Here is a 15172-nt window from a genome sequence, read left to right as displayed (position 1 = left end):
ACCTTGGGATGTGTGGGCATCGCTGGGTGGGCCAAAACTTACTGCCCATCTCTAGTTGCCTTTGAAAAGGAGGTGGTGGAGGCTGGTACAATTACAACATTTAAAAGTGCTCTAGATGGATTCATGAATGGGAAGGGTTTAGAAGGATATGAGCCAAATGCTGGCAAGTGGGACTAGATTAATTTAGGATACTGGTTAGCATGGACGAGTTGGACTGAAGGGTCTGTTTCCATGCTGTACAGCTCTTTATCTCTAAGGTGGTGGGGATCTGCTGTAATTGCTACCTCCTGCCAATGGAGGCACTGCTGCTTCCTGTCAGAGTAGACAGACAAGAGGCTGGAAGAACACAGCAAGCCAGGCAGCATCAGGAGGTGGAGAAGTCAACGTTTTGGGTGTAACCTTTCTTCAGGACGGGTCGGGTGGGTTGGTGTGGAGGTTGCTGCAGGTAAATGGGGAGGCGGAGGCAGGGTGGTGAAGTGGGGATAGGTGAAGACAATAGAGGGTATGACCTGGTTGGTCAATGGGACGAATGAATCAGGTTGGTGGCAGGAAGGAGTGGAAGGGAGGGGGAGGCTGGAAAGAAAGTTGGGGTTGTAAAGGGAGGTGACAGCAGTAATAGCTGCTTGGCATGTTTGCAAATGCCCATTGCAAATATGGATGTAGGAATTTACAATGATAAAAGCACAGAAAATATAAAATTTAAACTGAGTTATATCTGATCTGCACATTTAGAATCAATTTGTTGTGTATGTATCTGAAAGAGTTAACACAAAGAATGACCATCAACAACTATCCCTTGAAGCTTCACACATGTGCAGTCGCTCCAATGTTCCTCACATGGCCATTGCTTTCGTGATAATTGTCCATGTTATACTGACCCTGTCCTGAATACCCGACCAGCCCCAATACTCAATGTGATCTGCGACCTCCTTCCTCACCCACCACCCTACCCTCTCACTCACCCAGCTACCATCCTACTCCCTCATCCATTCTCCTTCCACGGTTCCTTCTTTCTTTGTTCGTCAAAGTGTCTTTGGAATCTCTAAACCCCGTAATGCAGCAGGTTCCTCACATGGCCATTGCTTTTGCATGACGATTCTAAAAATTACTGGAGCACACGGGTCTTGGAGGGTCACACAGCTGATAATAAAATTACAGGGAATGCTGTCTGTTAGGACAACACACTGGCATGATCTCACATTATCTTAGGATCTCGAAGGAGTGAAAACTAACTTCTCATCCTCCTCAAAGTCTCTGTAATAATGCTTATCGTACTATTGTAACCAGTAGCCAGCTGCTAACATGCAATAAATATATATTGTTAATGACAAGAAACTCTTCTAATTAGACCATGAAGTGGCTTGCCTCCATCAGTCTAGATGAAGAAGGCCCTTTAGTTTCCTGGATGAAAAGAGGCTTCTGGCAGCAATCTTCAACATGAACAGCACAGTGAGCTGGCATACAGCACAATTATCTCACACCCACTTCTTCTGAAGACTTGAGTCCCTATGTATAATGTCTGGGGAGAATTTCTCACGCTGTCTTACTTGAACAGTACTGTCATTTTTCTCACCCAGTTTTGGACATTTAGGTTAGACATTCCACAGTCTCAGCAGTTCTTCAGGATCCAATCAATTAGTTATGTTTATCAATTTTTCTGTCCAGATTTCTTGAAGGCAAAGCTTTAGCATAGTGGGCCATTCCACAGTATAACTTATCTTCAATACCTCACTATCTGCTGTGGATCTGGACAGGGACCATTGACTTAGCAATTTCCTGGATAAGGATCACAGGTTAGCCTGCTTGCCCTCAACAACAGTTTGTATTTATTTATAAAGCACTTTTAATGTCTGAAATGTCTCAAGGCACTTCATGGTGGAATTAGAAAAGCAAATATGATGCAGAGCCACTTGAGGAGATATTGGTTTCATTGTTGTTGTTATTCATTCACTGGATATGGTATCACCATCTAGGCCAGTATTTATTGTCCATCCCAGAGGGTAGTTAAAAGTCAACCACATTGCTACTGGTCTGGAGTCACATGTAGGCCAGTCCATGTAAGGAGAAGTCTCATCCATAAGATGGCACTTCCAACATTGCAACACTCCCTCAATACAACGGACATGAGAACCATATGTTTTGTTTAACATTAATTGACAGTGGTTACATGCTGTTAATCTAGCATTCAATTCCAGATTTTATTAATTTCATATTTCACCATCTGCCATGGTAGGATGCTGAAAATGTGTTGCTGGAAAAGTGCAGCAGGTCAGGCAGCATCTAAGGAACAGGAAATTCGACGTTTCAGGCATAAGCCCTTCATGCCCGAAACGTCGAATTTCCTGTTCCTTAGATGCTGCCTGACCTGCTGCACTTTTCCAGCAACACATTTTCAGCTCTGATCTCCAGCATCTGCAGACCTCACTTTTGCCATGGTAGGATGTCAACTAACATCACCAGAACATTAGCCTGGGTTATGATTTACTAGCCCAGTGACGTTATCAGATGCCACCACCTCCCCTTATTTACAGATAATTAAAGAGTGATATATCCTGACAGATGTGCTACAGGTTGACTTGGGAAGCCCTGCCGCTCCAACTATGTAATAATTGTCCCTGTCCTGAATACCCGACCAGCCCCAATACTCAATTCCACCTGCGACCTCCCTCCTCACCCGACACCCTACCCTCTCACTCACCCAGCTGCCATCCTACTCCCTCATCAAATTCTCCTTCCACGGTTCCTTCTTTCTTTGTTCGTCAAAGTGTCTTTGGAATCTTTAGACCCCGTAATGCAGCGGATAGTGATGTAAAAAGGGAGAATGTAGTTTGGCCACACATGTTGATCATGTCCTTCACTGGATGAGAAAACGCACTCCATTGTTTCTGAAAAGGTCGAGATTGGAGGCGAAAAGGGCAGGGTGAGTAAATGAGAGTGCAGTGGCTATTTGGTTCTGATTGCCACTCTAATTCTACCATTAGGGAAATGCCTGATACTAGTCAAAAATGTAGGTTTTAAAAGGAAAAAGGGTGGTCAGGAGGTGGAGATGCTTAGGTTAAGAATTCAAGACCTCAGAACTTTGACAACTGAAGGCACAGCCTCCAATATTGGAATTATTAAGATTGTGATGCTCAAAAGGCATCAAATGTATACAAATAAGTTGGATATAATATCCGAGTAAAAAGTGAGGTCTGCAGATGCTGGAGATCACAGTTGAAAATGTGTTGCTGGTTAAAGCACAGCAGGTCAGGCAGCATCCTGATGAAGGGCTTATGCCCGAAACGTCGAATTTCCTATTCCTTGGATGCTGCCTGACCTGCTGTGCTTTAACCAGCAACACATTTTCAACTGGATATAATATCCCACTATTTCTCTATTTCACTCTATCAACTATTTATTTATGCAATGGGAAATCAGATTGTTGTTTTGACTAACCATTTAATTTCATAATTTAATATATCCTGATGTGTAGACACACCCTAAGGATCAAAATTCTAGCAGCAAGTGAATTGTAAGGGCTAACTACTGCTCTTTAACAACTGTCATTCAATAAAATGTAACTGAAGTGGTAGATTGTCATATAATGTCAATCTGATGAAGGAATATTACTTGAAAAGTAGCACCAGCACTCTCCAGCACCACCATAAATTAAGAAGAGATTTATAAAATTATTTACAAACACAGCCAACTTTTGCCTGAATCAGAAATAATAGCAAATTAGTTAATTTTAAAAGGGCACAAACAGACTCAACCCATTATATCAAGATATCAAATATAGATAATAAATCCATATAAAATCTAAATAAATTCAATTCTTTCTTGTGGGCAGATCTCACTGTGTCTGAACAAGCCATGTCAACTTTGAGATATTGGGATTCTAGTTGTATAAAAATCTAACTGTTCATTATTATTATTTTGTTCATCTTAACTCAAAATCAATCTAGTGTCTGGTGCAGTAACTGAAAAGTATTTGACTGGGGTCATTTTCACTGGATTGGTGGCTGGTCAAGGATATGAAATTGTTGAAGGTTCACATCTTTCTTTTTTAAAAGGGATAAAGTCATTTTGTCAGTTTCTCAACTCACTTTCCAGAATCAACTGAAGTTGCCCCAACTAAGAATACAGGAAACCACAGCATATGAAAGAATTGCATGAAGGCTTATGCCTCCAAGCCCAGGAATTTAGCCCAGAACAGCCTGTCTTGTTTCTGATAAAAGGTCTCATGTTTTCATTTCTCCACAGATGCTGCCTGACCTGTTGAATATTTGCAGCATTTTATACTTGTTTTATTTCAGAAGTTCAGTGTCCGAATATTTGTTTCTGTTTACCGTTTTCCTCTCTCTGATCCCCTACTTTTGGTTGCAGTCTGTACCACCCATTGTTTTACAGGCCCTTGAAAAGAAAATGAACAGTTAACACGTTTGTCTGAAATTCCTCTCTTACCCATTTACAGTCATAGAGTCACAGAGATGTACAGCACGGAAATAGACCCTTCAATCCAACTCACCCATGCTGACCAGATGTCCCTAAGTTAATCTAGTCCCATTTGCCAGCAAATGCCTCATATCCCTCTAAACCTTTCCTGATACGGCTATCCAGATGCCTTTTAAATGTTGTAATTGCACCAGCCTCCACCACTTCCTCTGGCAACTCGTTCCATACACACATCACCCTCTGCATGAAAAGGTTGCCTTTTAGGTCTCTTTTATATCTTTCCTCTCTCACCTTAAATCTATGCCGTCTAGTTTTGAATTCCCTTACTCTGGGGAAAATAACTTGGCTATTCACCCTATCCATGCCCCTCATGATTTTATAAACTTCTATAAAGTCATCCCTTAGCCTCTGACGCTCCAGGGAAAAAAGCCTCTCTCTATAGCTCAAATCTTCTTCATAAATATTTTCTGAACACTTTCAAGTTTTACAACACCTTTCCTATCACAGGGAGACCAGAATTGAAGTCAATATTCCAAAACATGGCCTAACTATGTCCTGTACAGCTGCAGCGTGAATGAAGGTATGAGTTTTTGGGTATAGTAAGGCCTTCACTGGAGCAGCAGAGAGATGAACTAGTTAAGCAGTATCATGTGAGCTCTGAGCAGAGAATCTTTGGGGCCCTTGTTTTAAACTTTCAGGTAAAACTGGCAGGAACAAATTGATTGCTCACTTAAATGCTGCTTAATATAACATGCTTATGATTATAGGAGAGGACAGGAGTATATAGGTCTTCTATGCTTAGGTTGCCTTTGTGCTCCGTGTTCCGCAGGGGAGCCATATCCTCTGTGTATCATTAACGTTATCTTTTTGTAAAACTAAGCTATCATTGTTCTATAATGGCACTTTAGAGGAATAAAGCTTCTATACATTTACATGTACTGTTAACTGTGTCCCTTCACCACTGAAATTGAAGCTCCTTTTAAAGTTACTTCTTAGTGTAACCAGGAAATGATTTTTTTAAGCCAATATTGCTACTGAGAATGGATTACCCTTAGTTACAAAATATTAATGAAGATCAGAACAGACCTCGCCCTTCCTGATTTTAAAGGCACGTATTTTCATTGACATTAGTCTATATTCACATTTCTTTTGGGTGCTCTGGTTTCCTCCCACAGTCCAAAGATGTACAGGCTAGGTGGATTGGCCATGGGAAATGCAGGGTTACAGATATAGTGGGCTACTCTTTGGAGGGTCAGTGTGGACTCAATGGGCCGAATGGCCTAATTCCATACTGTAGGGATTTTTGATTGGGGGCTGCACCTTTAGCTGCTAAAGTCCTACATGAAGGAATTCCTTTATAAGTCTCTCTTACCTCCCTTTTGTCCTTTTAAAATGTTTTTGTTGAAACCTACCTCTCACTTATCCTAACATCTCCGTAAGTGGCTCAGTGTCAAAATGTTGATTAATGCTCCCGTGGTGCATCTTGAGATGCTTTACCACATTAAAAGTGCTACATAAATACAAGGTAATATTGTTGTTGCTTGTGTTTCTGACTGATCAGATGGACTGCAGAATCTTTTTTGTTTCTGCACTAACCTTTTCATATTACCCGATGAGGATGCAAAAGGCATTTGCGTTAGTTCACTCTCCTTTAATGAATGGATTGAGAATCATGAAGCAAAGAGGTTAGAATAGGCATTTGATCATCTGCAGCATTTCAGAGTGTTACGTCCGGGAAAGGGTTACCCGCGTTTACAGTTCTATTTAAAATAATATCTAACTGGCTGTCGAGAACAGTCCTGTGGGCTTTTCAAAAACACCAATAGCTTTAGTCCAATTATTTAAAGCAACATTATCACGAGCTAGTAAATAACAATGGCACACAGCCATCAGTATTTACTAGCTCAGGATAACACTGCTCCCATCACCTTAGACACAATCAGCCACAACATACAAGCTATATCATGTTGATGTCTGGTGACACTGGGCTTTGTGTAAAAGGCAGTGTTGATTTAGATAAGGCTTTGAGAGCTTAACAGAAGGAAGTTGACTTTTTTTTCCCCTTCTCTATATCTGATTCCCTCTATTTTCCCTTCTAATTCTCTCTGTTCCTCACCCTTTACCAGCTTATTGTTCTCTTTGTCTATCTGAGTATCTCTTGTATTTCTTTAATTCACAGACATTTCTTCCATTTGTCAGTCTCTCTCTCCCCCTCTGTCTTCTTAGTTCTATTTTTATCAAGATCTTTGCTCCTCTTGGTTCCCTACTTGTATGAATACAAACATTTTTCTTTCCACCTTAGTCTATCACCCGAAATATAATTTTTTTTGTTATCTATCTTTCCTGTCTCACACCGCTGCTTTATTTTGGTTGAATATAATTGATACAATTTATAATCAACTACGGTGTTAAATAATTCAAAGAGATAATTGTAATTGCCGCTGAATGACAGCATGACTACAGCTCTGACCCCAAGCTCATAGCCTGCATCTCTGATCAGTTCACTTTTGCAAGAAGTGCCTTCTCTTTAACCATGAACCAACATTACAGAGGAGTCATGTTAATTGTCTGCTTGGTCCCAAGGAAAAGAATGAACATCAAATTCTGAGAAGGCAGAACTTTTTTTTGGTACTTTTCATTTTAATTTGTTGCTTTTGCAAGATAATTATACTTGCATTGGTATGGTGCCTAATCAGATTGAAGTGTCTTAACACCCTCTACACAATGCATTACATATCTAAGCACCACACTAGAGTGTTAGTTTATCCATCATTGCAGTCGATACAAAATCCTGTGTTTGACACACAAGTCTTGAAAAGCTTCAATCTGAATTAATAAAAGGGCTAAACTTGGATTAATGCCCCTTTCTGGTACGTTAAAGTGAAAAAGCCAAGGATCAAATTTGTTCCTGTTTTTAGCATTCAGTAATGAAATTGGAGAGTGGGGTTAGGAGGTGAGAATTAATGTGGATAATGTATCTGTACTCTTCCACTACACTGAGGTCTGTCTGCAGTTAACTCGATATGATATTTGTGTTCACATCTTCTGGAATTATGCAATATGCTAGATCAAATGAAGAATAACATACTCTGCAACTGAAACACTACAGATAATTACTGTAACACTCGGAAGGTTTACAGTTGTATGTTGTATTCACGATGTAGAGGAAAAAACTCATAACTTTGTTATTGTGCATCATTCAATTAACAACAAATGAGAAGGTGTGGGTGCAGCAGGGGATTTTTTTTTACTATGATAATGATTATTTTCGCACACAAGGCTCAACCAAATATTAATACAATTACTGGCAGGGGTCAAACCATGGGTGTGATGCTTTGTTTTCATTGAATGGCATATAAAAATAACTTTCTCAAGATTCTTTCACTGTTATATAGTTCCAGCCTGTTTAATACTGCACGCAAGTTACAACTTCACACAGTGTGGTACTACTTTAAACAGTGTTTAAACCGAAAGTAGCTATTAGCCTTATCAGCATCAAGCAGAACAATTAAATAAAAGGGAGTATGCAATGCCGTCGGAAATTTAAATGCATAAGAGCGCTGCCCAGTGTGGTACTGTGCCATACAGTGCAGCAAAAGCCATCTTTTAACCATTGCACAGTTAGTTGATGGTGGTTTCACTGTTGTTTTTGTTCTTCAGTTAAGGATCAGCTTGTGTTCCAACTCCTGCAAACTCCCACAGGCGCCAGCTATGCTTTGGTGGATAGCACTCTTGCCTCCAAGTCCCAAGGTCATATCTTCCAGTGCCACTCTGGGAATATGAACATCTAATCCAGGCTGCATAACTGAAGGCGTGTTCTACTGTCAGAAGCAGATGAGGTTTTCAATTAGTCCTTGCCTTCTCTGTTATGGTGTCATTAAAGATACTATGTTACGGAGAACAGCACAGGGAGTTTGCCTGGGTATCCTGACTTATCCCTCAAACAATATCGCCAAAAATATTTGGGATCTTGAATTCTTGACCCCAGCTATGCATCATGAAATGTGTCAGGACCAAGTGTTCCCCCATGGAACTCAAAGGGAAATTAAATGAGAATTGCTGAATAACACTAAGACAGTTGGAGACAATGGCATCAACATTGCAGGCTGCTTTACCTCATGACCTCATGGTTTAATACGTAATGAAAAGGCCAGAGAACAAAGGTTTCCCATATTCTCATATGTATTGAACATTGAAGTGATTGTTCTAGTTAAACCCCTCATTCCTATTTTAAGGAATTCATCTTTGCAGCAGATCGGTGCTTGGTTAGATTTGGTCAGGATAATTGTGGGCAGTTTTGGTCAACTTGTCTCAGGAAAGTCATTATTGCCACAGAGAGAGTGCATTGAAGGTTTACCAGACTTGTTCCTGGCATAGCAAGACTGACCTTTGAAGGGAGATTGGGGAAACTGGGCTTGTATTCTCTAGAATTTTGAAGAATGAGAAGTGATCTCATTGAAATTTACAAAATACTTAAAAGGATTGACAAGGTGGATGCAGTAAGATGTTTCCCCTTCTTGGGCAGTATAGAACCAAGAGGCACAATTTCATAATAAGAGGGCTGAGATAAGGAGAATTTGTTTTTACACAGAGAGTGGTCAATCTATGGAATTCCCTCCCCCATAGAGCCATGAAAGCTCAGTCTGTACCTAAAATAGAGGTTGGTACAACTTTGATTATCGTTAGTGTAAAGGATTCTGTAAAGGCACTGAAGTGTCTGCTTACTGTGATCATTTTAAATAGTGGAGTGGGGTCCAAGAGCTGAATAGCCTTCCTATGTTCCTAACATAGGCTGAGGAATTACCTTATAGAGGCTTATAAAACCATGAGGGACATGGATAGGATAAATAGACAAGGTCTTTTCCCTGGGGAGGGCATAGGTTTAACATGAGAGGGGAAAGATTTAAAAGGGATCTAAGGGGCAACCTTTTCACACAGAGGGTGATGCGTGTATGGAATGAGCTGCCAGAGAAAGTGGTGGAGGATGGTACAATTACAGCATTCAAAAGGCATCTGGATAGGTATATGAATAGGAAGGGTTTAGGGGGATATGCTGGGCCAAATGCTGGCAAATGGGACTGGATTTATTTAGGATGGTCGCGTTGGACTGAAGGGTCTGTTTCTGTGGCATACATCTCCCTGCCTCTATGACATCTGTATAGAAGATCATAGAATCTCTGGCATTCCTGGAACAGCACCGTGGAATGCACTTAGTAGAGAATAAGGAGAAGGATTATTATTGGGAACACATCACGGTGGCCCATTTCTGAAAAATAATAGAACATTACCACACCATACAGCAAATGACTTTTGTTGACAATACAAGGACCAAAGGTAAGATTCCAAAAGGGAAGGTTTGGGATCTTCATTTCACTCTGTGATATTCATCAATCTGCAGAATCCCTGTACACTACATGAGAAAGTAACGCATGTAGATGCAGAAAAAGGTAGTGAAGAAAGTGGTGGCAGACACAGAAAAAGGAGATAATGAAATAGAGGGTGGAAAACAGTTTCAATTAGAGGATAAAACATCTGTGATGTAAAATATGAGCTTCATCTGCAATAATTAAAGCCATTAACGATTTGTGAATCAGAGTTTGCACAACAGGCTACCACACACACAAAGAATGATATGTGAAGCAATTAATGATTGGCATAAGTCACAGGCTCTTCTCCCTGAACAACCCCAGGAGTGCTGCATTGTTGGGGGTGCTGTCTTTCATTAAGTTAGTCTCTTCTTGCCTGTATTGGAAGTTCTGAAGCAATTATAACATTAACTCTATTCTCTCCACAAATGCTGCCAGAGTTTCTCCACCATTTTCTGTGATATACAAATGCCAGTGCCTTAAATTACTGAAGATCTGAGGACACCGAGTGGAAAAAGGGGCAAGTAGCTCAGTGTCATGGCCAAGTTTCCTCTCCCAGCCACAACTAGTTTAAAAAAAAGGGATTAATTAGATGGTCATCCATCAGTTGGCTGTGCATAAAGCAGTTCTTCAAAAGACACCTCAAAGGAATTGGTTGCACAAATGAATAAGTTGGAGAGATTTCTGATACAGACAGCATGCTGCTAACTAAGTGCCTTAGATTTTCCATTCTTTTTTGATGGTGTGTGGGAGTCGAAGAGCTCTGCGAGTAGAACTCCGTTAGCCTGGCTGAAACTGAAAAAGGAACATAAGATGGGGGGGGGGGGGGGGGGGGGGTGAGTGATCAATCGATATAATAACGTCTGTCCAAAACACTTTCAAAACACATTTCCTGGAAATTGTCACGTTGTCAAATAACAACCAATAACTATCAGCTGATTTAAACATAAATATTTTATTTTTTAAAAAAGAAAAACTATTTTTGTTCTTGAGCTGAGATGATTCAGCACGAACTGACTGCACTTCAGTTTAATGATGGGAACTGTCGAGCGGATTGAAATTGGAAATAGCGTGAAAATAACAGATTTTGAAGCAACGATCTATCCCAACCCCTAGCAAAATCAGGAGGCTTTTAAAGTAAATATTAAAAACATATATTTCTCTTTGAATTAATGCTTAGCAAATAAGTTATCTCCGTCGCGATCAGAGGGAAAGTCTACAGTACTTCCAAAGACAGTGTTGATTCAGCCGAACAAAGTAAACCTGATTCACAGTCGAAAAAGCTGGGATGGTGCAGCTCAAAGGATTTCTCAGTATCGGGTTAGTGCCACAACGGCATGTATCTTTCTGTGGTATCCTCTCTCGGTTGCATCCTGAGCCCCCGAAGGAAACGAGAATAGACTGAAACAAATCGAAAGGATCAAAAGGAGGACAAGCCTTGGGTGGAAGAAAGGAGGAAAGCTGTAAAACCAATGCAACTGAAAGAAAGTCTTTTGAAAAAAGGCGACTGGGATGGGAAGGTGAATTGCACTCACCACCCACAGGCACCAATTCATTTATTCTCTGAGTGTGGGGGCTGCAAATCCAGATGTTGTTTCATGGTGCTGCTAATCTTTTTACAGTGCATTTTATGCCCCCAAAACAATTAGCAAATGAGTTTTCTTTCCTTTTTTTCCCGATCGTACAACACTTGGTCGATGAGTTTCTCCAAATAAAAACACTTTGTTTTTATTTTGCAATGCACCTATCAGTCACTTTCGTGAGAGATAGGGGATAAGACTGCAAGGTTCTTGCACTGAAGTGTTAACTTGTTTCCAATTATTTCCCCCACCCCCCCCCCACCTCCACAATTTTTTTTCCATGCAAAAAGGTTTAATTTAGAAATCTCTGGGCTGGACTGTTGTGCAATGACGTTAGTTGCATTGCTGTGCTTTCCATGACAACGGGGGCGCGCCGCGGCCCGAGTGGCAGGAGGCTCCAGGGCCCAGCTGTCAATCAACGAAGATACGCATGCGCACTGGCGGCCGATGAAGAGGATGGGGTGGGGATTCTAGAGGACGAACCGGCCAATGGCTACGGGGCGAGTGGGAGGCGGCGTGTTAGAAATGATGGACAGACAGACTAGACCAATAGACAGCGGGTGAATGGTGGATGTAGCGGGCGTTAAGAATAATGGACGGGCAGCATTAACCAATGGAGGGGCGAACCGGCTGCAGCCAATGGGACGGCAGTATTGTTTGCAGGCGGGTGTTGTACATGACAGACGAGCAATATTGGCGAATGATATGGGGAAATCATCACGTTAGCCAATGGAAATTGGTAACGTCGCAGCGGGTGGGCGTTGCAGTATGATGGACCTGCAGCGTGTCCAATGAGAACGGGCTTTGCGGGCGGGAGCCATTGGACGATGATGGACGTGAGGCATAAACCAATGGTAGGGGGGGCGGCGGCGGCAACAACCAATGGAAAGGGGTGGAGGGCGGAGGCGGGTCTGGATGATGATTGACCGGTATCTAGCAGCCAATGGTAGGGAGGAGGGCCGCCTGCGGGACCAATGGGAGCTGGTGGAGTGGGAAGGGGCGGAGATCCGGTTTGACGGACGTGCGTCGCCGCCCAATGGCAGCGGGCAGAACGCAGGGGGCGGGGTTGGAGTTGGATACAGAGATTGTATGGAGGAGGGGGCGGGGCTCCGGCTCAGGGCCCGCCCACGTGGGGGGCTCAGGCGGCGGCGGCGGTAGCGGGCGCTCGGACTGAGCTGATCCCCACGTGTGACAGGTTCAGTGCCGGCTGCCAGTCGCTCCTCTCAGCTTTCAGGGGCTTCTTTTACTATTTTTATTGTTTTTTCAAAAAAAAAATCTGGGTGGGGGTGGGTGGGGGTAGAGTGAGTTTGTGTGAGTGAGTGTGTGTCTGTGTGAGTGTGTGAGTGAGAGAGAGAGTGGTTCGCTTTTATAGTTGCCAGAGATATGGAGGCAGACGGTAACCAAGCCACCTCTGGCAGTCCAAACGACTCTCAGCATGACCCAGGGTATGTTCTGATCTGACTTTCTCTTTTTTTTTCCTTTCGCTGCTCTCTTTCTTTCTTCTCCCTTTCTCCGTCCCGTGTTCCCCCCTTCCCCACCCCCTTTCTCTTCCTTTTTCTCTCTCACTCTTCCTTTTCTTTTTGCGCCTAGTTTTGTTTCAACTGCACTCAGTGAAATGGTCAGGTTCTCCTCCCCTCCCCAACCACCTTCCCCCCCCCCCCCCTCTCTCTCCCCCTCCTTTCTCTCTCTCTCTCCCCCTCCTTTCTCTCTCTCTCTCTCTCTCTCTCTCTTCCTATTTAAGCTGCAAGTTACACGTCAAAATGGCCGATCTGACATCTGTGCTTACTTCTGTTGTGTTTTCCTCCAGTAAAATGTTTATCGGCGGTCTCAGCTGGCAAACCTCACCAGGTAAGAGAGCCCGGGCAAGAAAGTATTTCTTCGCTCTGCTCGCAGCGCTTTTGTATGTGCCTCTGTGTACAGATATATCAGTATAACCTTGCAAAGAGAGAGGGGGGTGGGTGCTGTAGGAATGGAAGGAGGAGGTGTTGTGGGATTCAGTGAGCGATCGCTCTCTTTAGTTGCAGTTTTACAAGGTTGCTTTTTGACTGCGGCCGGGTTATTGTACAGCAAACATCATGGAGTTCCAGTTTTGGTCCTGCCCACGACCCCTATGCTCAGTGATTGTTTTTTAAGTCTGCATGTTTTTATTTAAAAAGCTGCCCAGTGCCAGGCACACTAACCTGCTTTTTTTTTCTCCCCCCCCCTCTCTTTTTTGTTTTGCCCCCTCTTGTCCTTCCAATTCATTCTCACAGATAGCCTTAGGGACTATTTTAGCAAATTTGGCGAAATCAGGGAATGTATGGTGATGCGAGATCCGACCACGAAACGATCCAGGTAAGATCGTCAATTGACTACTTTAAAAAAAAACATTATTTTTATTCTTGGAAAGCACTTCGGATTTTAAAATAAGTTTGATTTCGACCGCCGCCCCAATTCTTTCTTCCTTTTGATTCTAATTGTGACAGTGTCTCCAACGAGAAGTCCCTGAGCTTATTTTTTGACATTGTGCTGAGGGTTTGGAGGTGATACTTTGTGTATATATGCGTTGTAATTTTTTTTCTCTCGCTACATTTGTAGCCCGTCCCTCTCTCTCTTTCTTTCTCTCTCTCTCTCTCTCTGCCTCTTTCTCTTCCACACATTTTGGGTCTTTGTACAATCGGTGCGAATATTTTGATACTTGTGTTTGATTTCCTCTTCCCTGTTGCTCGTTATTTACTCATCATCATTTTGTTTCTTTGTGTCATTTCAGAGGCTTCGGTTTCGTTACGTTTACCGATCCTGCAAGTGTAGATAAAGTATTAGCTCAACCCCATCACGAATTAGATTCCAAGACGGTATGTTTGTGTGTTTCTGTATTGATTTCCCTCAGTGTGAAACTGTAACAGACTGGTTTCCCCCCCCCCCCCAAGGTCATTTAATACCTGCTGTCTCTCTGAAATAAAAATAAAACAAAAAAAAACTCAATATTACGACCAAGTGTTTAAAAAATCTATTTCGCTGCAACTTTAAGTCCCCCTTTCTAAGGGAGATAAAATAAAATTGCTACCCTCCTGGTACAGCTTCACTGTCAGCTACATAAATTGACAATCAAACCACCTAGTGGCCGATTAAATTGCTAGTTAAATGGAAGTCTTGCAATTAAATTCTAATCGCTTTTCCAAGCGGTGAGCTCAGAATGAAACGCAAGTGGGAGACGGTAAGGTTTGATTTTATGCATTCTCCCCCCCCCCCCCTTCTGTTTAAAAAAAACCAGCCTCTCCCCACTGTAAAAATAAGGATTAAAAAAAGCGACTGCCGTAACTTGAGGTAGAAAGTTTATTAAAACTCAAGAGTGGTAGCGCACAAGCTGAGTTTTGCTGTAAATCGCATGAATGAGTTTCTTGTTGATCATTCTGTGTATCTTGTGTCTGAGCATCTGTTTGTAGCGTTCTATATACCCTTTCGACTTTGTTTTAACGTTCAGGGCATGAATTCGATCTATTCCCCACGGCAGAAGCTGTTGTTTACGGTTGCATTAAGGCATTATTTAGGTAATGACAACTCCATCAGAAGTAGTTTGTTTTCTGTTTTAGTGACTTCTAGAAGACTGTAGTTAGTACATATATATTTTCTTTAAAATCCACTTTACTTAGAGCTAACTAACTCATTTATCTTTAGTATTAAAATGCCTAGTTTATAAATATGTGCAATATAATGGTTTTAGCCAGTGCTAATTTTTCTGTAGTTTTTTAAAAATTGAATGACATGGGAAACTAGTCATGGCTAGATAATCCAGTTTGAGTTCAGAGTTCT

General features: G+C 42.0%; 1 protein-coding gene across 12 annotated transcripts in view; it reads left to right on the top strand.

The window, feature by feature from the left end:
• Nucleotides 1-12691: 12691 nt before the first annotated feature.
• The window catches only part of msi2b (musashi RNA-binding protein 2b), a 556019-nt gene continuing 553538 nt past the window's right edge, over nucleotides 12692-15172 (top strand). For 10 of the 12 annotated variants that reach the window (XM_060848367.1, XM_060848364.1, XM_060848361.1 and 7 more), the window contains exons 1-4: nucleotides 12692-12825; nucleotides 13188-13228; nucleotides 13633-13714; nucleotides 14130-14214. In XM_060848367.1, the coding sequence (XP_060704350.1) occupies nucleotides 12764-12825; nucleotides 13188-13228; nucleotides 13633-13714; nucleotides 14130-14214 (270 nt within the window). In that variant the 5' untranslated portion in view covers nucleotides 12692-12763. Of the gene's footprint in view, nucleotides 12826-13187; nucleotides 13229-13632; nucleotides 13715-14129; nucleotides 14215-14847; nucleotides 14911-15172 lie in introns of those variants that run through there. The other 2 variants (XM_060848368.1, XM_060848369.1) reach the window with 2 other exon arrangements.

Source organism: Hemiscyllium ocellatum, chromosome 31 (genome assembly GCF_020745735.1).
Source record: "Hemiscyllium ocellatum isolate sHemOce1 chromosome 31, sHemOce1.pat.X.cur, whole genome shotgun sequence".
In the NCBI taxonomy this organism is placed as follows: Eukaryota; Metazoa; Chordata; class Chondrichthyes; order Orectolobiformes; family Hemiscylliidae; genus Hemiscyllium; species Hemiscyllium ocellatum.
Note: the sequence above shows the minus strand (reverse complement) of the source record. Positions and strands in the feature narration are given on the sequence as shown.